The sequence below is a fragment of the Meles meles genome, chromosome 12, assembly GCF_922984935.1.
Source record: "Meles meles chromosome 12, mMelMel3.1 paternal haplotype, whole genome shotgun sequence".
Taxonomy (NCBI): domain Eukaryota; kingdom Metazoa; phylum Chordata; class Mammalia; order Carnivora; family Mustelidae; genus Meles; species Meles meles.
Genome location: NC_060077.1, coordinates 26,138,041 through 26,164,589, shown reverse-complemented (window position 1 = coordinate 26,164,589; position 26,549 = coordinate 26,138,041). Strand labels below are relative to the sequence as shown.

At 43.6% G+C, this 26,549-nt stretch overlaps 1 protein-coding gene across 3 annotated transcripts in view; it reads right to left on the bottom strand.

Annotated features, from left to right (window-relative positions):
• Positions 1-26,549, bottom strand: part of OSBP2 (oxysterol binding protein 2) — a 164,957-nt gene that overhangs the window by 122,808 nt on the left and 15,600 nt on the right. For all 3 annotated transcript variants that reach the window (XM_046026111.1, XM_046026112.1, XM_046026113.1), the window contains exon 2: positions 6,583-6,791. In XM_046026111.1, the coding sequence (XP_045882067.1) occupies positions 6,583-6,791 (209 nt within the window). The remainder of the gene's footprint in view (positions 1-6,582; positions 6,792-26,549) is intronic.

Here is a 26,549-nt window from a genome sequence, read left to right as displayed (position 1 = left end):
TGTGGTTCTGATTGTCATTTTCTTAATGACTAACAATGCTGATTATCTTTTCATATGTTTATTAGCTATTCGGATATCTTATTTGAAGAAATACCTATTCAAGTACTCTATCATTTATTTCCTGGTTTCTAGACTCATCTAAAATTTGTCTTGCAAATATTCTCTCCCATGCTGTGGATTGTCTTTTCTCTTTCTTGGTAAGTGTCCTTAGATGTGCAAAAGTTTAAAATTTTGATAAGGTCTAATTCATGTATTTTTTGTCTTTGGCTGCTTGTGCTTTTGGTGTCATATCTAAAACGCCATTGCCAAACTCAAGGTCATCATTTTTTACTTCTTTTTTTTTTCTTAGAGCATTATGGTTTTAACTCTTACATTTAGGTCTTTGATGCATTTGACTTTTAAAAAAATATTTTATTTATTTGCCAGAGAGATCACAAGCAGGCAGAGAGGCAGGCAGAGAGAGGGGAGGAAGCAGGCTTCCTGCTGAGCAGAGAGCAGAGAGAACAGAGAGCAAAGAGCTTGTTTTTCTATTCTCTATTTCATTTAGCTCATTTATCTCTCTGCTGAGCAGAGAGCCTGATATGGAGCTCGATCCCAGGACCGTGGGATCATGACCTGAGCCGAAGGCAGAAGCTTAACCCACTGAGCCACCCAGGTGCCCCCCTTTGATGCATTTGAGTAAATTTTTGTATATGGTGTCAGGTAGAGGTCCAACTTCATTATTTTACATGTGGACACCCAGTCATCTCAGCACCATTTGTGGAAGAGACTATCCTTTCCCTATTGAATGACCTTTGTACCCTTGTTGAAAATCCATTGCCCATATTTCTAGACTCTCAATTTTATTTCATTGATCTTCAAGTCTATCCTTAGGTCAATACCACACTGTTTTGACTGTTGTAGTTTTTTCCTTAAAGATTTATTTATTTATTTATTTATTTATTTTAGAGAGCGAGAGCATGCTGAGGGAGGGGGCAGAGGGAAAGGGAGAGAGAAACTCAAACAGACTCTGTGCTGAGTGTGGAGCCTGATGTGGGGCTCAATCTCACAATTCTGAGTTCTTGTGACGCTGAGATGACCACCAGAGCCAAAATCAAGAATTGGATGCTTAACTGACTGTGCCACCCAGGTGCCCCTTTTGATTGTTGTAGCTTTATAGTAAGTTTTGAATTGGAAAGAGTTCTCTAACTTTGTCTTCTTTTTCAAGATTGTTTTGGCTATTTTAGGTTCTCTGGGATGGTTTTTTCCACTTCCAATAAGAAAGGCCATTGGAATTTTGATATGGATTTTACTGAATCTATACATTGCTTTTGGCAGTACTGCCATCTTAATAATATTAAGTCTTTCAAACCATGAACACGTCATTCCATTTATTTAGGTCTTCTTTAATTTCTTCTGCAATTTTTTTTATTTAGTTGCCAGTGAACATCTCATCTTTTTGGTTAAATTTATTCCTCAGTATTTTATGATCTGTAAGCTCATTGATCTTGTGCTCTCCAGCTTTGCTGAATTTGTGTATTAGCTTTAATAGTTGTGTGTGTGTGTGTGTGTGTGTGTGTGTGTGTGTATTCTTGGGGATTTTCTATACATAGACTGTGTCATCTGTTAATAGGAAGTTTTACTGCTTCCTTTCCAATTTTTCTCTTTATTTCCTTTTCTTGTCTAGAACTTCCAGTATAGTGGAGAAGAGCCATGGTGAAAATAAGTATCCTTGTCTTGTTCCTGATCTTAGGGGAAAACATTCAGGTTTTTTTTTTTACCATCAAATATGATGTTAGTTGTGGGTTTTTCATAAATGCCGTTTATCATGTTGAGGAAGTTTCCTCCTAATCTGACTTTGCTGATGTTTTTATCATGAAAGGGTGTTGGATTTTGTCAAATCCTTTTTCTGCAACAGTTAGATGATCATGTGAGGCTTTTTTTCCTTCAGTCAATGTAATGTATTGTACTGATTAGTTTCTTACATTGAACTGCCCTTGCATTCCTGGAATAAATCCCACTTGGTCATGGTGTAGAATCCCTTTGATATGCTGTTGGGTTTTGTTTGCTCATATTGTGTTGAGGAGTTTTACATCTATTATTCATAAGGGGTAATGGTTTATAGTTTTCTTCTCTTGTGATGTCTTTGTTTGGCTTTGGTATAGTGCCAGGCTCACAGAGTAAGTTAGAAAGTGTTTCCCTCCTCTTCATTTTTGGGAAGTTTGAGAAGGATTGGTATTAATTCTTTAAATGTTTAGTAGAATTCACCAGTGAAACCATCTGGTCCTGGACTTTTCTTTGTTGGAAAATTTTTGAGGACTGATTCAATTTCTTTACTTACTATTTTCTATTTCTTCTTTAGTCAGTTTTAATAACCTGTGTGTTTTTAAGAATTTGTCCTTTTCATCTACTTTGTCTAATTTGTTGGTATACAATTGCTCATAGTATTGTTTTATAATCCTTCTGTTTCTGTGAGGTCAGTATGTCCTTATAATGAAAATGTCCTCACTTTCATTTCTAATTCTAGTAATTTGAGTTTTTTCTCCTTTTTTCCTAATCAGTCTAGTGAAAGGTATGCAAATTTTGCTGATTGTTTCAAAAACCAACTTTTGGGGGAACCCTCCTAAACTGTTGGTGGGAATGCAAGCTGGTGCAGCCACTCTGGAAAAGAGCATGGATGTTCCTCAAAAAGTTGAAAATAGAGCTACCCTACAACCCAGCAATCATACTACTGGGTATTTACCCTAAAGACACAAATGCAGTGATCCGAAGGGGCACATGCACCCAAATGTTTATAGCAGCAATGTCCACAATAGCCAAACTAGGGAAAGAACCTAGATGTCCATCAACAGATGAATGGATAAAGAAGATGTGGTATATACATAAAATGGAATACTATGCAGCTATCAAAAGAAATGAAATCTTACATTTGCAATGACGTGGATGGAACTACTAGAGGGTATTATGCTGAGTGAAATAAGTCAGTCAGAGAAAGACAATTATCATACAATCTCCCTGATATGAAGAATTTGAGAGGCAATGTAAGGGGTTGTCGGGGGTAGGGAAGGAAAAAATGAAACAAGATGGGATCAGGAGGGAAATACACTATAAGAGACTCTTAATCTCACAAAACAAACTGAGGGTTGCTGGGGGGAGAGGGGAGGGAGAGGGTGGTTGGGTTATGGACTTTGGGGAGGGTATGTGCTATGGTGAGTGCTGTGAAGTGTGTAAAATTGGCAATTCACAGACCTGCACCCCTGGGGCTAATAATATATTATATGTTAATAAAAAATTAAAAAAAAAAAACTTTCAGTTTCACTGATTTTTCTCTATTGTTTTTCTATTCTCTATTTCATTTCTCTCAACTCTGATATTTATTTCCTTCCATCTCCTAGCTTTGGTTTAGTTTGTTCTTAATCCAGTTCCTTAAGATGGAAGGTTTGGTTATTGATTTGAGATTTTCTGTCTTTTTAAAAATGCATATTTGAGTGCTCACTTCAGCAGCACATACACTAAAATGTATATTTGATAGCTATAAATTTCCTTCTGAGCACACTGCTTTTCCTGTATTCCCTAAATTTTGGTATGTTGTGTTTTCATTTTCATTCATCTCTAAGTGTTTTCTAATTTCCCCTGTGATTTCATCTTTGAATCACAGGTTGTTCAAGAGAGTTTTAATTTCTACATATTTGTGAATTTTCTTGTGCTTCTTCTGTAATTGGTCTCTAGCTTAATTTCACTGTAGTTTGAAAAGACACTTCTATGATTTCAATCTTCTTAAATCTATTGAGACTTGTTTTGTGGCCTGACATTTAGTGTATTGTGGAGAATTTTTCGCATGCACTTGAGAAGAACGTATGTGTTCTGCTTTGTTGGGTGAGTGTTCTGTGCGTGTCTGTTAAGTCTAGTCGGTTTGTAGCATCCAAGAGTTGTAAGAAGTGCAGTTATATGATTAAATTCCCATTTTTTTAATATGTCATTCTGCCTGCGGTTTGGAGAACTGACTGGACAGGAAGAGATTGTTGCCGACCTCCAGGTGAGAAGTGATGATGCCTGGACTGGGGGATGGCAGAAAAGCTTGAGAGTAGCAGATGTTTTCAAGCAAGTAGAGGCAGGAAGTAGGCTCCCTGTTAGATGAGAGATGGTCTACAGTCTAAAAGGAATAGATGGGTCCTGGGATGAACTGCAGGGGATCTACCTGGAGTGCCCTTGACCTAGCTTGGTCACTACCAGTCAGAGTCAAGGAGAACCACACCAGACTGCCTTCCCTCCTTCAGGATTACCTGAAACTGACTCCATGTGAAAGTCACAAACCACAACTCTCCAACATTAGCCTGAGAATGGTGGGAAAAGGGTGTTGCCTTGCAGAGAATGCTACCACAAGACTTATTTTTTAGGAAATAATCGACCTTTCTATAAAAAGCACAGTACCTTCCTGAAGACTTCTCTTTCACATACATTAGTTCATTTATGTTTCAAAATACCCAAAGGAGAGGAATCCTACCATTTCTCATCAACATATAGCAAGTGCTATCTTAAACTGTACCTGAATATTTGTCCTTTGTCCTTAGCTGGGAGGCTAACCCCTGGGGAACAAAAGACGTATACTGTGTAGCCAGCCCCTGACTATGCCAAGGGGTATGAAATGAAGGAAGGTGAGCCTGAGGTAACTCCCTCTGGGGTTCCAAACTCTCCTAGAAGAAATCCAGGCTTAGCAATTCCTAGCATTCCCAGCTGAGTTAACAAGCAGTCACCACAGTGGCTTTCCAAAGACCTCCGAACAGAAAGCATGAGTGCACTGGGAGTCTCAGCATAGCCCTTGCCTGCGATAGCCCCTTGCCTGAGATGGATCCTCTTCACTGGGAAATGGAGTGGTACCCTGGGGACCCCTTGTCAAGCTCAGCATCACTGTTGACACACCAGAGTCACACTAATGCTGACCCCAAGGAACAGTCACCAGGGGTCTGGGGGGTGGAGGGTGGAATCCATGCTCCAAATATGTGAGACCAAAAGAGAAGATCAGACTCATGTTCAATGACCTTCCATGTGCACTGAGAAGCTACTACTGGGAGAGACCCCACCACGACAAGCCTAGGGATGGGGCATGGTGACTGATGTCATAGCCCCTCTCACCCTGCTTTATGCTAGAGCTCCTTCCCCACGACTCACTGTCTCCCTAACCAGCCTGTGTGATAGAACAGAGACTGTGACTCGTTCTCACCTGGAGCCCTGCCTCCCTAAAAGAAGCCCATACACATCTAAGGAAACACACACCATTTTGTGTTAACTTCAGAACAATCACAGCTTCCCAATCTCTCCTCGTCATGTGTGTAGACCTAGTTTTCACTCATCTGAACCATGTGCTATCACTCTCGGTAGACAAGGCCGTGGAAGGCAGAAGTTCCTGCACCTGCTACAGGGATCTGATAACACAACCCCTATGGAAGGCAGCTTGACAATCTCTCAGAATTACAAAGACAAACTCCTGTTGGCCTGGCAACCCCACCCCCTGGAACGGATACTTCATTTATACTTCTGCAAATGTGAAATGGAAATGCAAGGTTACTCACTGCAGCACAGTGTGTCATAACAAAATAAACAACTTAAGTGTTCAACAACAGGCTTTGGATTCAGTATACTATGATACATCCGTGTAACCAAGGGCTAGACTATTGTAAAAACAAGGAGGAAGCTTCTTATGTGCTGATAGGGAAAAAAAATTCCAAGATCTATTGCTAAATGGAAAGGAAGCAAGGTGGAAGACTGCATTTAGTTTAAAATAAGTACCAATTTTGGGGCGCCCGGGTGGCTCAGTTGGTTAAACGACTGCCTTCAGCTCAGGTCATGATCCTAGATCCCAGGATCGAGTCCCACATCGGGCTCCCTGCTCTCATGCTCTCTCTCTCTCTCATTGTCTCTCTCTCTCAAATAAATAAAATCTTTAAAAAAATTAAAATAAGTACCAGTTTTAATATATACGTAAAAGACACAAGGTAGCTCTGGTTGCCTCCCAGGGGGATTACAGGGTGGGAGGTCAAGGGCAGGCTTTATTGTGCAGGGACTTTTAAAACTGTTGATTTATGAGTCATATAAAGACACTGCATATGAAGAAAGTGACCATATGAAAGTAAATACATGTCTTGCTCCAGATACCTGAACTGACCTTCCACCCAAGCACAGACAGCAGCTCTGGCTAAACGGTTTTTCAATCTCTGTAACGGGCCTGGGGGAAAGTCTGGCCCCAGACCCAGGTGCACGATCCCGCACTCCCACCCCTGCTCTGCCTCTGGCTCTCACGCACCACAGCATCTGAAGGGTCCGCTCAAGTCCAGGAACCAGACTTGTCCAAAGAAAGATACACATAGCCCTGCTCACCACAAATATTTCTGTCAAGAACGGCCAGCCAACCTTGACCACCTGAGCCTCTCCTTGCTGAGGATACGTGGAGTTAAAGGGGAAGGGTGAACGCAGAGCTCCACCTTCCAGGGTTGGTCTGGACTGGCCTGGGTCTCCTGGTCGCCACCATCCCCACACGCTTTCAATGCCCACTTCTCTCCAGACCCACGGCCCTGCGTGTATACCCGCTCACCAAGTGCTCACTACCTGAGTGGCTGCTCATCATGCGGACAGCCTTGGCCTTGGCCAGCTCCAGGGCGGTGATCCACTGCTGCCGCTCCACCTCTGAGCTGGCCTTGAGGTGGTAGGTCCTTGCCCCACTGGTCAGCACGATACCGCAAGAGTCCTCCGTGTCAAAGTGCGCGGTGGACAGGTTGATGGTGCCGCGGCAGGTGTGGGCCATTTCCCCCTGATTTCTGTAGGATGCAAGAGAAGGAATGGAGTGAGGCTTCCAAACTAAATAGCTCTAGACTGAAGAAAGCCTCAGGGCAAATCCTCAGAATCTCAGACCTTTGGCACTGGGGAGACCCTGGAGTCGGAGCTGGATGGGACTGACTGGGTGGAAATGGCATAGGGAGGAAAGGCCTGCATCAGGCCAACTGCAGGGGACACCTGCGGTGCGCTGAGCCCTTGCAGACACCAGGAAATGGAGAAGGGTGACCCTCTAGGGTCCTGCGAGGCAGTGTAGTCCTCTAACTCCACTCCAGCCTCCTCCCACCTGTAGTCTCAGAACCACAGAGTGGGAGCAGGGGACACTCTGCCACACCGAAAATGAGATTAGGGACCTGGAACCTCAGGAAATGAACTTGGAGGCACCCCCTAGCAGGAGTGAGCTGGAAACAGCAATGGCTGGCCTAATGCAGTGTGACCTCATGACGGGGACTGAGCCTTTCTTGGTTATAAGATTGTGGAGCTAATGGTACCAAATTAAAGGGAAGCAGAGGTGACCAAAATGTGGGACATTTCCAGCTGTGACCAGTGTCTGAAAACGGAGAGCAACCATCATGACTGGATCTGCTTAACTCACCCCTTCACACACTCAAAGGAAATTCCAAATCTCCTTCCACAGAGAGGGTTGGAACAGGAGGAGCCACTGGTCAGCACGTAACACTGCCAGCGACAGGAGCTCATTCAGTAATTCTGTGGCCCTTTGATGCTCCTTCATTTCCCCCGGCCATTCCTCATCTGTCACTTTCTTGATTCTCCTACCAGTCCTATTTTCTTAAAGATTTACTTATTCATTTTTAGAGAGTGAGAGCATGCACACAGGTGAGTTGCAGGTCAGGCAGAGGGAGAGGGAGAAGAGAATCTCAAGCTGGCTTCCTGCTGCGCATGGAGCCCAACAAAAGGGCTGCCCATGGGGCTCGATGCCAGGCTCCATCTCACAGCTCTGAGATCATGACCTGAGCCAAAATCAAGAGTCAGCTGCTTAACCCACTGAGACGCCCCTCTTCTACCAGTTCTAAAGTCAAATGAAGTGATACTCAGTAAGACATTCGGCTTTCATGTGAATATCGGTCGCCTTTTCTGATTCCCTCCTGTTTTGGTTACGTTCCCTAAAGAAGATGACATAGATTATATCTGAGGAGAGGTCCAGCTCAAAGGTGCCGACGTCTTCCACTTGAAGGAGACCCCTTCTCATTTACAAAACTAGAAAACTGGGCATGCCTGTTGGAAGCTTGCCCTTTTGGGTTCAAGGACTTTTAGGTTAGACCTGTTCACATGTTAAACAGTCTAGTAATTAACCAAACCTGCCACTATGGCTTAGCTCAAAAAGGAGAGGGATGTGAATGTTCCAGACAGAGGGAACCAAAGAGGCAAACACCACAAGGCCAAGTGGAGTTTATAGCTTTCAGAGAACAGGAAAAAGTTCCGTGCGGCTGGAACATTGAGAACAACAGAGTGAATGAAAAAAAGATGACGCAGGTAAATTTTGTAGGGACCAAATATAAAGTCTTGCAGATTGTGCTAGACTTTTACCTCAAAACTAAAACAGTGGGCCTCCTGGGCCTCACATCAAGAAAGAAGCAGGTGTGGTCAAGAGTCATAGAAATTCCTATAGAAAATGGGGGGAAAGAAGTACCTGGAGTGAGATAGGATATGGAAGCCTGGCCACTGTGTGGTATGAGGGCTGGGCTGGAAGTTATCCGGTGGCTATTGTATTGGATTACAACCCACCGACCAAAATAAATACCCTGAGTCCATGCTGAGGTAAGTATATAGTTGAAGGGACAGATGAATGGGGAAGAAGGGACAGATCTTCCTTAATAAAAGCGGATGTGATCATAGAAATAGAAAATCACTGAATGCAATGTGGGATTCTGGATTGCATTATAAAAATTTTCAAAAAAGACATTAGAGAAAACCTTGTGAAATATGAATAAAGTCAGAGGTTTAGTTGATAGTATCATACAATGTTAATTTTCCACTTTTGACAATTGTACTTTGCTGAGATAAGATGTTAACGTTAGGGGAAGCTAGGTGACTGGTATATGAGAACTCGTTGTACTTGCAACTCTTCCGTAAGACTGTTTTTTTTTTTTTTCCTTTCTTTTTCCTCTTGTTAGTAGTAGATCACCAGTTTATTATAAAAGTACACAACTCAGGAACAGACAGATAGAAGATACATAGGATAAGGTAGGGGAGAGTCTATGGGGTTTCCATGTTTTCTGAGCACATCACGTCCCCAAATCCCCACATGTTAACAACCTGGAAACTCTGTGACTTCAAAATTAAAAATAAAAATTTTTAATGGTGCCATTGCACTCTTCCCAGGACCATAGCTAATATGAAATCTTGTATCTGAAACCTGAATTCACTCGCCCTCAGGCTCAGTGATGGAGATATTCCCAAGGTTACTGAAGGACAGAAGCCCTAAACCACCCGCATAATGTCTGGTTCTGGACTAGGCTCCTCACAGAGTGAGGTGAAGGCCCTCCAAAAATCCCTAGAGAGGGATAGGGTGGCTGGGTGATTGACAGTGGGGAGAGTATGTGCTATGGTGAGTGCCATGAATTGTGTAAGACTGATGATTCACAGACCTGGACCCCTGAAGCAAATAATACATTATATGTTAATAAAATAAAATAAAAATCACTAGAAAAAGAAGAGTAGAGTGATAGGTAAGTCTCAGGGAAGGAGGGAGAATCTCCCATCAGGACAAACTGAAAATCTAAATTCAAAACACATGAAGAAAATCAATGCTAACAAAGAAAACAACAAAGTCAAATGCTAAGCAGATAAATTGCTTCACACAAAAATGGATCTATCAGAAAGATATTTTTAAATGAATATAAATAGGGGTGCCAGGGTGGCTCAGTGGATTAATGCCTCTGCCTTTGGCTCAGGTCATGATCCCAGGGTCCTGGGATCGAGCCCCGCATCGGACTCTCTGCTTAGCAGGGAGCCTGCTTCCCTTCCAATCTCTCTGCCTGCTTCTCTGCCTACTTGTGATCTCCATCTGTCAAATAAATAAATAAAATCTTAAAAAAAAGGAATATAAATAGGCTTAATATTCTCAAAGATAGATGTGTAACATCAATAAAGAGCAATAATTTGTGAAACAAAAGCTGGAAAAACAAACAACAGGTAGACATGAAAAAGTAACAGGAGATTTCAGCAAATGAAAATATAGCAGATAAACTTCACCAGTCACCCAGCATCCACATCGAAATTTAACCTTAACTCTTTGTAACTAGAGTTAATTTTCATTAAAAGACTTAAGGAGATTAAGTCTTCAGTTTTAGTTTTCTGCATTATTGTCTCTACACATGTGAGTTTAGGAATTAAAGGCACATTAAAACCATCAAGGTCCAATATGTTTGTTGTCTTGGAATTTAACAAGACATTTGTTGGAATTTTTTCTTTAAATGTTTTGTGGTCAATCCATTCTCCACCAGTAGCCTGTTTTTTGTCCTGTTACTCAGTTTTTTAAAATTTCACTTTGGGAAATTTTCAATTTCAATTTCAAAGTAGGCCCCAAAGGGTCTAAAATTCAGGGACATTTCCTAAAATTCATGCTATTTTCTGGGAGTAGTGCACCTACCCATGTTGCCTGTAAAAGTTTTTGTTTCTCCCACTGTGAGTTCTGGCTGAGGCAACCCCTTCTATGAGAGTTGACCTTCTAGGGCCACCCAGCAGCCCAGATGGTAGAAAAGTTAAGCCCCACTCATGGCACACTGTGAACTTAGGTTTGCCAGCTGCACTGGCAACTCCTGTCCTACCTGCCCTGGGAGGGGAGCTTTGGAGGTGTGCAAAAACCCCAAACCATCTATTGGAGCCCTGGGCATCTTCAGTGCCTCAAGACAAACTAGGCCGTGTCCTAGGTTCTGCCATTTATGTCAGAGCCCATATCCAGCGCACGTGATCATTTATCTTCTGCCAGTTTTTAAAAGAAACTCGTTCTGTGGCATTACTTTACATTTGGTGGACATTTCAAGCATTTAGAACAAGTAGAGACAAACTATGGAACACCCGCAATAAACTTAACTGTAAGAGAAGTTAACTACAACTAACATCGTTCTAAGTAAGTCACACTGACTCTCAACCAAATAATATTCATCCAGTTCTTATGGCCAATATCCTCGGCAGAGATGAGAATATGACAGCAGATTTCAGAACTTGGGGGCCTCTAATAGTTAATGTTAGCACTTTGGCTAGTGGCTAACCCAACCCACCTATATTGAGTACAAACCTTATGCACCAGCTCAGAGTCCCTAAACCACTTCTTCTCTTATCGCTCTTGGTACCTCATTTGGCCTGAGTCACCACTCCATTTCTGGGCTTGGAAGGGATGCTGAGTGTCAGAGTATGGGATCTGGCTTCCTGACTGGCCATTGAGAAACTGGATTTTTGCAACCCACTAATGAGAAGAGGTTAGCACCCCACAGGCTAAACAGTGACCAGTGGCAAGCAGGAAACAGACGGGAAGGTAAATTCCCCTGATTTTTGCCCCTAAGGGGACCTTTTCAAAGTATATTTTATCCTTGTAAACCTTCTGGAGAAGTCGATGAGCCCAGAGAACGTGAGTAGTCTCTGTGACTATAGTTTGCTATGAAGTGGGGCCACCCCATTAAATTCTCACATCACATTGCATCTTCTTCTGGTCTTTCTTCACCTTTTTGCCTCCACATCACCACGGCTCATCTTGCTGAGTGTCCAACCTACCAGTAGGAGGGACCGACACTAAACATCCATGGCATGACGCACTCCTTGGGAACCACAAGAAGCCACCAACCAGATTAGACCACTTTCACCTTGGTGGGGGTGCAGGGAGTTGAGATATTTTTCCTTAATAGAATCAACGTGTTTTCTGGTAATAGGGTTGCCTTCGGCAGCACTACAGTCCACAGTTATCGAATCCTCACTTGCTGGCCTGGATTCTCATATGACACAACCTCAGACTGAGTCACCTATTTCAACCAAGGTAGTGAACCAATGACTACTGACTGGAGTTCGCTGATCTCCCTGGGAAACCCTGTTGTCACTCACGAGCCGCGAGCCTGACAGAAGAATGGAATGGCTTGTTGAAGGCTCAGTTGGGGCATCTACTGAGGAGATGTATTATGAGTTTGAGGGTCTATCCTCCAGGATGAAGTGTATGTCTTGAACTGACAACTGATATCTGGGGCTTACAGAAGGTGGGTCCAGGAGTGGCCCTGCTCACCATTGCACACCATGACTTCTGGCAGAGTTTGTGCTTCCCATCAGCTGGGCTCAGCTGGGTCAGAGGTTCTCCTTGCAGGGAAAGGGGAAACACAACACAATAAGGCTTCCATTCAGTCGGAAACTGACACGACTCCCCGGCCACTTTCTGGTCCTCGGGACAGTGACCAACAAACCAAAAAGGGAGCGACAGTACTGCTGGGGTTACTGATGCTCATTGCCGTGGAGAGTGAGGTTAGTGGCACATATGGGGATGGGAGGGGAATGTCTGGAATCAAGTTGGGAGGATTTCCTGGGGACTCTCTCAGTATGTCCGTGTCTGTTAACGGTTATGAACGGGCAATGCAACAAGGAACTCAGAGCCCTCAGGACAAACGTCACAGACCAGCCAATGTGCTAGCAGAGAGTGAAGAGTTTCTAGAACAGGTGGTGGAGGAGGAAGATCATGAATATCAGTTATAGCGACAGGACAGACTCAGCAGCAGCAAATGGGCTTGTCTCGCAGCCTTCTTGCTTCCGTCTTCCAGGGAATCCCAGCTGGCCACGCGGAAGGGGACGCTGTCACTGGCTGGACTTGCACCTCCCCTCCCAGGGAAGGGGTAAAGATGTCTTCGTTCTCTCAGGAGAATGGAGGTCCCCACATCGTAGGAGGAGAGCTGACACCATGGGAGGGCACGAGTGGACCTGAGTAGCGCAAGGTGTGGAGCATATTGACACAAACCTTGTGCACCTTCTCAGATTCCCTCGACCACCTCCTTCTCTGTCTCTCTCTCAGTCGGTACCTCATCTTTGCCCAATTGTCCCTTCACTTCTGGTCTTTCATGAAATGTCACAGTTGGAAATGGGAGGTGAAAGCAGAGGGGGCAGATAAAGTCCCCCTCCACTCTTCCTTCTGCAGACTTCTCAGGGGTATGTTTTCTTCTCGAATATCTTCCGGAGAAGTCCATGTGCCAGACCTGCTGGGTCTCTCTGCAGCTCACTATGGTGTGACATCCATCCTCCCACTTTCTGTTTCTGCCTCTCTGCCCTGGGATTGCATCTCTCACACAAAGTGTCCCCTCTTGGGGCGCTTGGGTGGCTCAGTTGGTTAAGCATCTGCCTTTGGCTTGAATAGCGATTCTGGGGTCCTGGGATTGAGCCCCACATTGGGCTGACTCCCTGCTGAGCAGGGAGCCTGCTTCTCCCTCTGCCCCTTCCCCCACTCATGTGCAGGCTCAGGCGTGTTCTCCCCCTTCTCTCTCTCTCTCTAAGGTAAATAAATCAATCTTTTTTTTTTTTAAGTGACAGCTCTTTAATCCTTGAGTTGGGCTATATTTTCTAGAGGACCTTCATTTAAAAAAAAAAATGTCTGTAGGCAAAAAAAAAAAAATTGACAAGCCACATATTTGAATCCAAACCCATTGAAAGACAAAAGATACTGATCTGGAGCAAAGCACTTAGCCTTGTGTGTGACTTTCATTCAATGCTAGCTCAAGCTGAGTCTGATTCATTGGCAAATTCCGCTCCAATCTTCCAAATCCAAATTCAGCAAGTACTTCCTATCGGTCACTATATATAGGAATTGTGCTAGAAACCGGAGAGGGGGTAAATATAAAGATAAATAAAACATATTTTCTGGCCTCAAAGAACATTCTGTCTTGTGAGAGAGACAGGCCTGTAAACGGCAAGCTACTATTTAATAGGCAGAGGAAAATAAATTCAAAATGGAGTATTCACTTTATGAAAATTCACTGAGTTGCAGCCTTATAATTTACCTTCTTTTCTGCATGTATGTTACACACATGCAGTATATTGTGTGTATATTGTCAATAAAAAGTTTGCTTTAAAACCAAACTCAAGGGGTGCCTGGTGGCTCAGTCGTTAAGGGTCTACCTTCAGCTCAGGTCATGATTCCAGAGTCCTGGGATCGAGCCCCACATCGGGCTCCCTGCTCAGCAGGAAGCCTGCTTCTCCCTCTCCTACTCTTCCTGCTTGTGTTCCTTCTCCCGCTGTGTCTCTGTCGAATAAATAAATAAAATCTTAAAAAAAAAAAACCACAAAAAACCTCAAAATGGAAGAATATGTTGCCAGTGATGGGAGCTCAGGAGACAGAATGACCCTCTCTGTCCTAGAGGGATCAAGGAGGTACACTGGAGCATAATTTCAAATGGTGAGGGGACTCTGCCCAGGCAAAGGCTAGAAGGAGAACTAAACCAACCCAGAGCAGTGGTGTGGGGGGGGGGGGGGGGGTGTGGCTCTGGGAAAGCCCAGAGAAGGTCCAGACATGGACTGGCTTGATGATGGGTGTTATAAGTTAAACTGTGTCCCCCAGGAAGATATGTTGAAGTCCTCATCCCGTTACCAGCAAATGTGACCTTATTTGGAAATATGGCCTTTAAAGATATAATCAGGTTAAGATGAGGTCCTTAGGTCGGGCCCTAATCCAGTACTGGACTGGTGTCCTTCTAAGGGGATGAAGAAAGACACAGAGACACAGGGCAGTAGGGAGGGACGTGATGCATCTACAAACCAAGGAACACCAAGGGTCCCTGGCAAATATCAGAAGCGAGCCAGGCCTGGAACCACACCTCCCCTAGAAGATTCAGAGAGAGCATGGCCCTGTTAAGCCCTTCTTTTTGGACTTCTAGCCTCCAGAACTGTGAGAAAATTAATTTCTACTCTTTGAAGCCACCTAGCTGATGGGGTTTTCTTACAGAATCCCTAGGACAGGAACATGTTTGAACAGATGAGTGCAGCATGGCCTTTTAGAAGCTTCCATGCAGCTGAGCTGGTTTCTTTCTACGCATCAACCTTGGGGCTGGATTTCAGGCTTCCACACAGGCCCCATCTAGAACACTCAGGAGCCCATATGGCTCCTCTTGTTTCTAGAGCAGCCCTGCCCCAGAACTACCCATCACAGCTCAGAGATCTCTCTTTGTCCTATTCCACCAGGGCTGGAGCACCCAGCATGGTCTTCAGCAAAGATTCCAGGATTCGGGTTCCACCAAGGACATGCATTATTAACACAAGACTTAAATGTGGAAGCAGGTTAGGAGGGAAATGAGCAGAAGAAAAGTGATCCACTGGGGTGGCAGGAGCTGTGACAGAGGGAGCAGGCTTTCATCGCCATCAGCTTCCTGATTCCATGGCTCCCTACAGCAGCATCAGCTGCCTCCCAGGTGAGCTAGTGAGAGTCTGGGGACCCGCGATGCTCATGACCTTCAGCTCACAGCTGTTCCTCTAGCCTTCCCAGGGACTAGGAAGCTACCTCACCCCAGACAGCACAGCCTTTCAGCTAACCCTAGCCAGGGGCGTTTCTGGTATGTGCAGCTGAGTCCTGGCCAAGGCACCTTCCCAGAGCCTACATCATCTCAGAATGAATACCCGTGACCGCAAAACAAGCTTTGACGTGTGCTCTTTGGGATCTGTGGCTACCAAGGCGCGCACAGGCCAATCCCATGCATTTGCAGAAGGCTTTTTTTTTGGTTTTGTTCTGTTTGGTTTTGCAAAGTTTTTAAAATCTGGATCTAGAGATGCAAAATGTATAGCCAACAACCCAGCTAGAAATAGGCAAAAGATGTGAGCAGATACTTCAAAAAAGAGGAACTCCAAATGGCTAAAGAACATAGGAAAATGTGCTCAACCTCACTGAAGTCGTCAGTAAGCATCCATGTGATTCAGCAGTAAACCAGTGATCAGTAAACATATGATCCCGCCGTTCCACTCCTCTGGGCTTCCCTGTTAGGGATGTATGTATATGTGCGGTTTATCAAAAGACACGCACTGGAATGTCTGCAGTACTCTTCCTAAAAGCCCAAACTGCACTACCGGGCGTTTCCGTCCACGCCAGAATGAATAAACAATGGTGATGTGGTTTATCCGTGCGGTGGCTCATCCAAATGGTGGAGTATTACAAAGCCCTGAGAATAAATGCGTGAGCACTACACAAAGAGCCTGGAAACACCTCTCACATACAATGCTGAGCAGAAGAAGCTGGACACAAAGAAAACATATTGTGTGAGTCTACTTAGACAAAGCACAGTAACAGGCAAAACTAAGCGCTGGGGCAAGGAGTCGAGGCAGCAGGTCCCCTTGGGGAGGGATGACTGGAGGGGACACAGTGGGGAGGTTTCCAGCAACGGGGGGGGGGGCGCTGGTCCTGTTTTATTTCTTCAGCAGGAGCAATGGCTTGTCACTGTGTTCATTTGGGGAACATTCTCTGAGCTGTACACTTATTTGCCACTTGTCTGTGCATATCAAACTTCATTAAAACTACCTCTTTTTTTGCTTAAGATATGCAGAGCTGGGGTTCTGTTGTTCTTGACTAAGAACCTGCTAGCACAGGTGGATGGCGGCCACAGAAGGGCATCAGAGGGCAGACAGGACAGCGAAGAAGGTCGTACAAGAGACACAGGCAGGAGAAACAGCACATTTCGGATCTTCTACCTCTCAGGCCACAGGGATGCAGTTAGGACCCTTCCAGGTCTAAGTAACAAAGTTCAGCTGATTCATTCAGCTGAGGCTACCTTAGGAGTGTCTCACATGGATTAGCCACTTGAGATGCGGTGGGAAAGTCAGGAATGTTACCTCCCTGTTCCAGATGCAGAGGCCAAGAGGCTTGGCTCTGTAGGCAGCTCACAGCAGGTCCCAAAGGGGACCAGGCCACTAGAGCCAGGCCCACCCACCCACCTGCAGCCCTGCCTCTTACCCCCAGGGGTGCACGGACCAAAGATGGTTAAATAGCGCCATCCAGAAAATGCTCCATTCGGCAGCTGTTAGAAATGGCCAACAGAAACATCTCCTGGGCAGATGAGACTATCACCGTGAGACCCGACACCGTTTCGCTTTGTTTCTGGCCTCATTCTTTTCCATTTAAAGCTTCCCTTGGGAAATGTTAAATAAATGCTGCTACAGATTCTATGGGAAGGACATTTCTAATGTAATTTTTTAAATAAAAGCAGAGACTTGGGAGCCATTCTCCAGTTACTGAAATTCACGTCACTCTGAGTTTACGCAAATGAAGGATGAACCACAGTAATGGACAAAGGCCAGCACACTTACCCATAAAACTTACACCCAGACTGTGCTTCACTCTCCATGGGAGACTGTCACAAACATGATTCCTTTAGTCCTCCCAAGAACCAAGAAAAGTGGGTAAAGCAGACATTGATTTGTTCAGCAAATATTCAGTGTATTGCAAACAGCAGGCACCTGCAGGAGGGAATTAGCCTCGTTTTGCAGCCAAGAAAGTGGAGGAGGCCAGGAAAAGGTAAATCATGCACCCCTGTCCATAAGACTGGTAAACAATAAAGCCAGGCTGGAGCTGGGTTTCTCTGCCACCAGCACAGGGCTCTTTCCCTGGGGTATCCTGGGGTCTCCATCCAGAAAATGCTTTATCTGGTCATTGCTTCTATTTGGCACTTGTAAGTAAGAACAAAAGTTCCATGAGACACAGAACTGGCCTCTTTCTCTCTCTCTCTTTTTCTAAAACTTCATTTTGAATCTGTCATATGTTGCGTGGAACCCCTTTGACCACTCTTCATTTTCTGCAGGAAAATGTTCTTGCTCCTGGATAAGACTTACCAGCTTTCCTGAATAGAAATCTCTAGTTTCTCCTGCCTGTGTCTCCTGTATGACTCTCTTCACTATCCTCTCTGCCCTTTGATATTCCTTCTGTGACTGCTGTCCACCTGTGCTGGCAGGTTCTTAGTCAAGAACAACAGAAACCCAGCTCCTGATACTTTAACCAAAAAAGGAGGTATTTACTGGAAGGATCTTCAGGAGTTCATAGAATTCGTGGAAAGGCAGGAGGAAAGAGCTGGCAGAGTGGGAGAGAACAAGGCAGGCTGGGTGGCCAGATCCATGACCCAAAGTCGTGTCCTGGAGAGGACATTGCTCCTTGGTTCTGCGAGTCACTGCTGCCTCCACTGCCATGAAAGAATCCCCCGACCCCTGCTCTTTTAAATGTCAAGTTTGAATGAGGTTTGATATATAAGGTGGTACAACATTTTTCAAGGGCTGAAAGCAAAGAATTGTCAACCCAGAATCCAGAGTAAATGTCCCCTAGGAATGATGGAAATGTTAAGGACATTCTGAAATGAAGGAAAACAAAGAGAATTTGTCACCAGAAGACCTACTCTAAAAGAATGGCGAAAGAAAGTTTCTCTGAAAAGAAAGGAAATGATAAAAAGAAAGAATCTTAGAACATCAGGAAGGAGAAAGAATATGGTAAACAAAAATATGGGTTAAGACAATAGATGTTTCTTCACTTCGGTTTTCTGAATTATGTTTGATGGTTGAGGCGAAAATTTAGATATGGTTCTACATGTATACAGAGGGAAATTTAAGACTATATCATAGGTAAAGGAACTTCCAGGGAAGTAAAGGTTCTATACTTCACTGAAACTGGTTAAATGACACCAGCAGATATGATAAGTCATGTATACATAATGTAATATATGGAGAAACCACTAAAAAAATTAACCAAACAGATACACTCAAAAACATTGTAGAATTAAATACAGTTACCATACGACCCAGCAACTCCACTCCCAGATATATAGCCAAGAGAAATGAAAACATATGTCCACACAAAAACTTGTACACAAACTTTTACAACAGCATTACACACAACAGGTAGAAATCGCCCAGATATCCATCAGTAGATGAATGAATAACTACAACAAAAATTGGTGTATTATATAGTGGAATCATATTCATACAATGGAATATTATTTAGCCATAAAAAGGAACAAAATACTGGTCTATGCTACAACTTGGATGAACCTTGACTGCTCCGTTAAATGAAAGAAGCCAGTCACAAAATTCCACACATCGTATGATTTCATCCTTGTGAAAGTCCATGATAGGGAAATATATAGAGGCAGAAGGTATATGAGTGGTCACTTAGGATGGGGGAAGATTTGGGGGTAAGGATGGCAGAGTAGTGATACCTAAAGGGTATGGGGTTTCTTTTGGAGGTCATGCAAATGTTCTAAAATTGACCGTGATGGTTACACATACCCGTGAATACATTAAAAAGTTGTATACTTTAAGTTGATGACTTAAGTATATGAACATATCCCAAAATTTAGAAGAAGAATAACAACTGTAATACATTGAAAGACATCAAGTCAAGAAGTGCATAATGGTACCAAAAATTAAGTCATTACTAACCCTGGAGAGATGCTAGAAGTTCAACTAATTTGTCTGGTAACTGATGAATAAAGGAAAGCATGGAATATTTTTCCTACCATTTCCATATTAGGAAAACCATTGGGTAAGCAAATGGTTAGATGAGGAGAAGTTTCTCTTTATAGAATTATTTCTACTAATAACTACAAAAGGAATGATAGAATATCATCATTTTGCAACCTGTACTGAACCAACGGGTCTAGGAAATTGTCCACAATGGCTGCTGGGGTGTGTGTGTGTGTGTGTGTGTGTGTGTGTGAGAGAGAGAGAGAGAGCGAGAACCAGAAAACATGTGTGCCCTTTCAATATACCTGTGAATCATTCTGCCAATATAATTGACTCTTACTCTGAATCCCTAGCTATCAGTTTACAGGAAATGAAGGAGACAGAAGAGTATCATAAGCAACATTATGGAGATGCAATCAGCAAAATCCTGTCTGGGGCAAACTACAGAACAAATGACCTAGTTTCCTTTTTTTTTTTTTTTTTTAAAGATGTTATTTATTTGTCAGAGAGAGAGAGAGCACAAGCAGGGGGAGTGTCAGGCAGAGGGAGAAGCAGGCTCCCTGCTGAGCAAGAAGCCCAATGCAGAACTCAATGCCAGGACCCTGGGATCATGACCGAGCCAAAGGCAGATGCTTAACCCACTGAGCCACCCAGGTGCCCCTGACCTAGTTTCTTCAGTCAATTAATTACAAAGGGAAAAAAAGAGAGAAGGAGAACCTATAAATCAAAAGAGATTGGGGGGGGCGCCTGGGTGGCTCAGTGGGTTAGGCCGCTGCCTTCGGCTCGGGTCATGATCTCAGGGTCCTGGGATCGAGTCCCGCATCGGGCTCTCTGCTCAGCAGCGAGCCTGCTTCCCTCTCTCTCTCTCTGCCTGCCTCTCTGTCTACTTGTGATCTCTCTCTGTCAAATAAATAAATTAAATCTTAAAAAAAAAAAAAAAGAGATTGGGGGGCTCCTTCCCCTTTCCCAGGCTGTTCTCTGCCATGGGGATTCAGACCGCACAACCGGCAACATCAGGGCAGCTGAGCCCTGAGGCAGAGAGGTTTGGCTGGTATCACCGGCAAGATTAGCAACACTAAGGTCAAGAAAATTCACTGAGTTGGGATGCATGGGTCCTGGGATCAAGTCCCGCAAAGAACTCCTTCTCAGGGGCGCCTGGGTGGCTCAGTGGGTTGGGCCGCTGCCTTCGGCTCAGGTCATGATCTCAGGGTCCTGGGATCGAGCCCCGCATCGGGCTCTCTGCTCAACAGGAAGCCTGCTTCCTCCTCTCTCTCTCTGCCTGCCTCTCTGCCTACTTGTGATCTCTCTCTGTGTGTCAAATAAATAAAATCTTAAAAAAAAAAAAAAAAAAGAACTCCTTCTCAGTTGGGAGCCTACTTCTCCCTCTGCCTATCAATTCCCTGCTGTGCGCTCGCTCTCACTCTCTCCCTCTCTCTCTTTTCCACAAATAAATAAATAAAATCATTAAAGAAAATTCAGCAAGTATGACTGGGTGTGGAGGAACAGACAGGATTTGGTCAGCATGCCTGAGAAAGTAGTTTTATACAGGAAATTGAGCAAATATGTAAATATATTGAGGATAGGGGGAGCCAGAGCTCTTATTGTCAGAGTCTGAAGTTGGAAATATGGAAGGGGAAGGTGAGAAGGAACTGTCTCTATCCACAGAGAGAGCCTAGAAGCAATGATGTCCCAATGGCAATGAGCACACCCAGTATCCAGAATTTGGCTTCTAAATTTTCTAATAAAAGGGAATGGGGTTCATCTGAGAAATGCACATTCGACTACAAGATAAACCAGGAACATGTTGTTTCTAAAGTAAGGAAATGTTCGGAGTGATGGGTAACATCAAAGGGACACAGGATGCAGTTTAAAAAGATTCCTCCCGGGGCACCTTCGTGAGTCAGTTGGTTAAGTGGCTGCCTTAGGCTCAGGTCATGATCCCAGGGTCCTGGGACCAAGCCCTGCACTGGGCTCTGTGCTCACTGGAGAGCCTGCTTCTCCCTCTCCTTCTGCCTGCCGCTCTGCCTACTTGTGCTCTCCCTCTCTCTCTCCCCCCATCAAATTAATTAATTAATTAATTAATTAATTAAATTTCAAAAAAAAGATTCCTCCTACCCAAACCTGGGAAAATTTGAGTATCAATATAAATGAGAGTTACTTATAATAACCCACTGGATGAGAAAAAATCCATGATGTCATACTGATATGAATAGATGAACAGGTAAATAAATAAAAATCTCCTCCTTATAGTACAATGCATTCTAATAAACGTGCAAAGAATAGTGTTATAAGAAAAACCACCAACTGGCAGCCATCAAAGTAATAACTTATTTGATTCAGCCAAGAAAAACAAAGGGTACTAAAAACCAGTGGGATTTGTTCAAGAACTGTGTTTGCCTAGCCTCAAAGTGTCTCCACGTAAAACTACATTCTAATTTAATTCTAGTTGATTACACATTAATTAATGATTATATTAATTATATTCTAGTTTTATCCTGATTAATTATGCAAAGTAACTAAATTATAATTAGATTCTAATCAATTACTTACTGATTCTAATTAATTGCTTATGATTTCAATAAATTATTGGTTCTGATTAATTAATTACTTATTAATTAGTTGGTTCTGATCAATTACTTATTAATTAATAATTATAAGTTAACTTTATAGTGGAGAAATTCGGCAAACAACATCTTAATGAAGTGATGAAAGTTACATCACTAGTAGCAGGACAAATCAACGTCACGTCCTCCTGATATGATGCACTATGAAGGACACAGCAGTGCAACGTGTGCCACAAGCACGGGTCCTGAATCTAGACATAAAGGAACGCTAGGTAATCCCAAACTGAGGCACATTCAACAAAGTAACTGGTATGTATTTATCAAAAATGTCCAGGTCATGAAAAACAAGAAGAAATGGAAGGACTGCTCCAGACTGAAACTCAAGTGACAAGATAACCAAATGTAATCAGTGACCCTGGATTGGCTCTTGTAACTCTAAAGGACATCACTGAGATAACTGACAAAATCTGGATGGGGTCCATGGATTAGATGACAGCATCGTATCAATGTTTACACTGTGGATATAGGAGAATGCCAGGAGAATGCCCTTGTTTTAAGGAAAACACACTGAAGTATTAAGTGGTAATAGGCATCATGTCTGAAACTTACTCTTAAAATCTTAAGAAATATTATGGATAAATATAACATAGAGAATGATAAGGTAAATGGAGCATAGTAACAATTGGCTGATATGAGAGATGGGTACATAGGAGCTATCTGCACTATTCTTGAAATTTTCCTCTAAGTTTGAAATTATTTCAAAATAAAAAGTTTATCTTAAAAATCTGGGGAGGGGACTCCTGGGTGGCTCAGTAGGTTAAGCGTCTGCCTTTAGCTTACGTCATGATCCCAGGGTCCTGGGATCCTGCACTGGGGTCTTTGCTCAGTGGGAAGCCTGCTTCTCCCTCTACTTGTTCTCCTCTCTCTCTCCCACTCTCTCTCTCTCTCTGAGACAAATAAATAAAATCTTAAAAAAAAAAACTGGAGAGGGGCACCTGGGTGGCTCAGTGGGTTGGGGCTCTGCCTTCGGCTCAGGTCGTGATCTCAGGGTCCTAGGATCGAGCCCTTCATCAGGCTCTCGGCTGGGCGGGAAGCCTGCTTCCCCCCTTCTCTCTGTCTGCCTCTGCCTACTTGTGATCTCTCTTTCAAATAAATAAATAAATAAAATATTATTTAAAAAAAAAACCTGGGGAGAAATATCAACAATTGCAATAAATGGACCTTATTTGGATCCTGATTTCCAGAAACTATAAAAACAATTTTAAATCAATGGGGAAATTTTAATATTGACTGGATATTTGATAATATTAAAGAATCAGTGTTAAACTTTTAGGCATGTTAATGCCATTTTGATTATTTTTTTAAAAACCTTCATCTCTACATACTGAAATATTTATAAACATTATTATTAAAATTATTTTTAAACTTAATTATTAAAATTCGGTTAAAGATGTCTGGGGCTTGCTTCAAATTAAGCGAGGGTGAGGAGACCATAGACTGACCCAAAGGTAAGACTTGCTCACACTGAGTGAGGGGAACACGGGGTTCATTATATCAGTATCTCTACTTTTATGTTTGAAATTTCCCATAATAAAAAATAAAATCCATTTGAAATCCATTGCATTTTAAGTTCTTTCCTGTATGTAGTGATGAACAACAGCAGTGCTGAACTGATTTTTTTAAAGATTTTATTTATTATCCATTTGAGACAGAGAGAGAGAGAGAGAGAGAGCACACAAGCCGGGGGAGGGGCAGAGGGAGAGGGAGAAGAAGAAGGCTCCCCACTGAGCAGGGAACCCAAAACGGGACTCGATCTCAGGACTCTGGGGATCATGACCTGAGCCAAAAGTAGACTCTCAACTGACTAAGCCATCCAAGCAACCCATGAACTACATTTTTTTTTTAAGATTTTATTTATTTATTTTAAAGTAAATGCTACACCCAATGTGGAGCTTGAACTCTCCACCCTGAGGTCAGGAGTCACATGCTCTACCTACTAAGCCTGCCAGGCGCCCCTGTGCTGAACTACTTTGATGGTGAAGGGGACCTCTTGAGTCCCAGTGAGCCAGGCACAGGAATGAGGTTGTGCACTGAGTGTCTCAGGAGGAGATAAAAGATGACAGGTCCGCAGGGCACAGGACTGGATCTATTTCAAGACCTAGTCATGGGCACAGACCAATTCAAGGTAGTTGAACAGATTTGTTTTTTTTTAAGTCATCACATAGTCTCTGTAGCTGCAGCCACAATCTACAGAATGTTCCAGCAACCTAGATTCTTCCTTTTACAAGTGACCTGTTAGCTTAAAATTTCAGCAGCACTAAAACAAACCCCCCAAAAATATTACACTAAGCAAAGGAAGTTCTAAAAAAGAAAACCAGTTAGCAAGCCAAACGAAAGACTGAAACACCACAAATTAGAAGTCAATTAAGGAAACACTTGGATGGAATTTTAACACACCGAGGCCAATTACAAATTTAAATGCACAGATTACAATGCAAGCTCACAGATCTGATGGGGAGACAAGTCATTTGTTCAGGAATTCTACTTCCTTTTGTGGCCTCCGGTCTTATGCACATTGATATTAATATTAGATGGAATATTCTTAGCTAGAAGTGACTCCCACCAAGTTTCAAATGAAGGAGAAATGGCAGTTGAACTCCTACCAAAACATGACAGCAGTGTGCAAAGCTGAAGGCCTCACACCACAGACTTCCCCAGCAGAGACTGTGTTTAAAACAACTGTTGTCCCTGCTTGTCACATTCGCTGTTTTGTTCAGTCAATGTGACAGGCCAAGCACTAGGTTCAAACCAGTGAAGAGAATAGAAGAGATCCAGGCTTCTGCCATGGGGTGGTAGCTCTCCTGGGCCCCCACAGAATCCAACAAGAGTGTAAGACCTTCTGTCTCTCCTCCACCATTTGGACTGAACAAGGGAAGCGTCCTGTCAGCATGGAGGGGGTCTCCCTATGAAAAGGTTCCTGAACTCCAGAAGGATAGACCACAGCTTGGCTATACCCCAAAGAGCCCTCAAACATGTCTTCCTTACCCCTGGCAAATCCAGCCCTGCTTTCCTTGACTGTACATGTTAAGCAGGAGTGAGAGGTTAAACGGAAGCTTTTCACTAGTTAAACACTTAGACTAGCAAATCCTTACATTCAAAACATCCCTCTCAGTTATGAAAGGGTTTACCTGGTACTCCTCATGGTTTGTTTCAATAGCCAAGTAGGGCTGTTTACAGATGATAAAATTGGGGGCCACAGAGGTTTGGAGACCTTCTCCCACATTGACAGGGCTGATTATGTAACTAACAAGATATTGTGGAAATGACAGAGTCAAAAAAGTTGAAAAGGTGAAAAAAAAAAAGACAAAACAAAACAAACAAACAAAAACAACCAACTAACCATTGTGGTTTCTGCTGGCTCTCTCTTGGATCACCCTCTCTGCCATGTTGTGAGGACATTCAAGCAGCCCTTTGGGGAGGCCCATGGAGAGAGGCACTGAGGCCTCCTACCAACAGCCAGTACAACCTTGCCAGGCACATACGGGAGCCTTGTTCAGAGTGGAGCCTCTAGCCCTGGTCCAGCCTTCAGGGAACTGCAGCCCTCATGAGAAATCCCAAGGCAGAATCACTCCCAACTAACCATACATTCATGCATTCTGGCCCCACCAAAAACACGAGATAATATTTATTATTGCTTTAAGCCACATTTTAGGATGATTTGTTGTGCAAGAAGAGAAAATACACAGGGACACCGAGCCAGCCTCTCTGAGGATGGAGAGTATGGCTGTGAGGAAGGGATAAGTCCAGCGGTGTGGGACAGAGAAACACCACAACGAAGAGAGAGATTGCCTGGAAACCCACCTGAGCTCAACAGAGGAAGAACTTTCTAACAGAGTTACCTAAGGAATACCAGCTTGTATTGGAAGATAAAGCTCTGCTCTCTGTTACCAGAGAGGTTTGCTCAAAGGCTAGTGCTAATAGGACAAAGATGCCATAAGAAGTCAGTGAACTTCAAGTCAATGGTTGGACCAGATGACTTTTAAGTTCCTTTCCTACCAGAGAACCTTCCATACCATGCAACTTACCCAGGGACCTGGAAAATCTTCCTCCCTAGCTTCCCAGGCTCCAGTGACCTGCTTGGGCAGTGTGTGTCTGGTTAACAGTTACTGAAAATTTATTTGTTCCAGCAGGAAACACATGAAACAACACATGAGCTACTGGTCCTAACCTCAAACCGGCTGCACATGTACACGGACATACTGACACCAAGTACAAACCAGGGCTGACAGGGGAAAGGAGGCAAGAGGCCTGCAGTCCAAAGCCATTAACATCTAGAAGTCCACAAAGGCAGTTGAGTGCTGTGAGGCACCCAGGTAAATGCAAGTGAGAGAGAATGCACTCTGGGAATCTGCTAGGGGGTTAAGAAAACCCTCATCTCCAGAAGGCAATGACTCAGTAAACTGGCAAGCAAAATAAATGCAAACTTAGGACAACTGCAAGACTCGGAAGAAGAAAATCACTTCTCTGCCCGCAACTGGCAAAATAACTTCATTTTCTCAAAATGGAAAATCCAAGGAAGGTGTCTTTCTCATCACAGCATATAAACAATGCAGCCACTTAGTCCACTTGCAAGTCTCCCCAAACCAGGAATAGGAACACACCACTCGCCCATCTGTGGCTCCTCCAAAGCATCACCCAGATCAGTCACCAGCCTCCCTGCTGCCTGGACTCTGATCTCCAAGCCAACAGACATTTCTGTGCCATGCC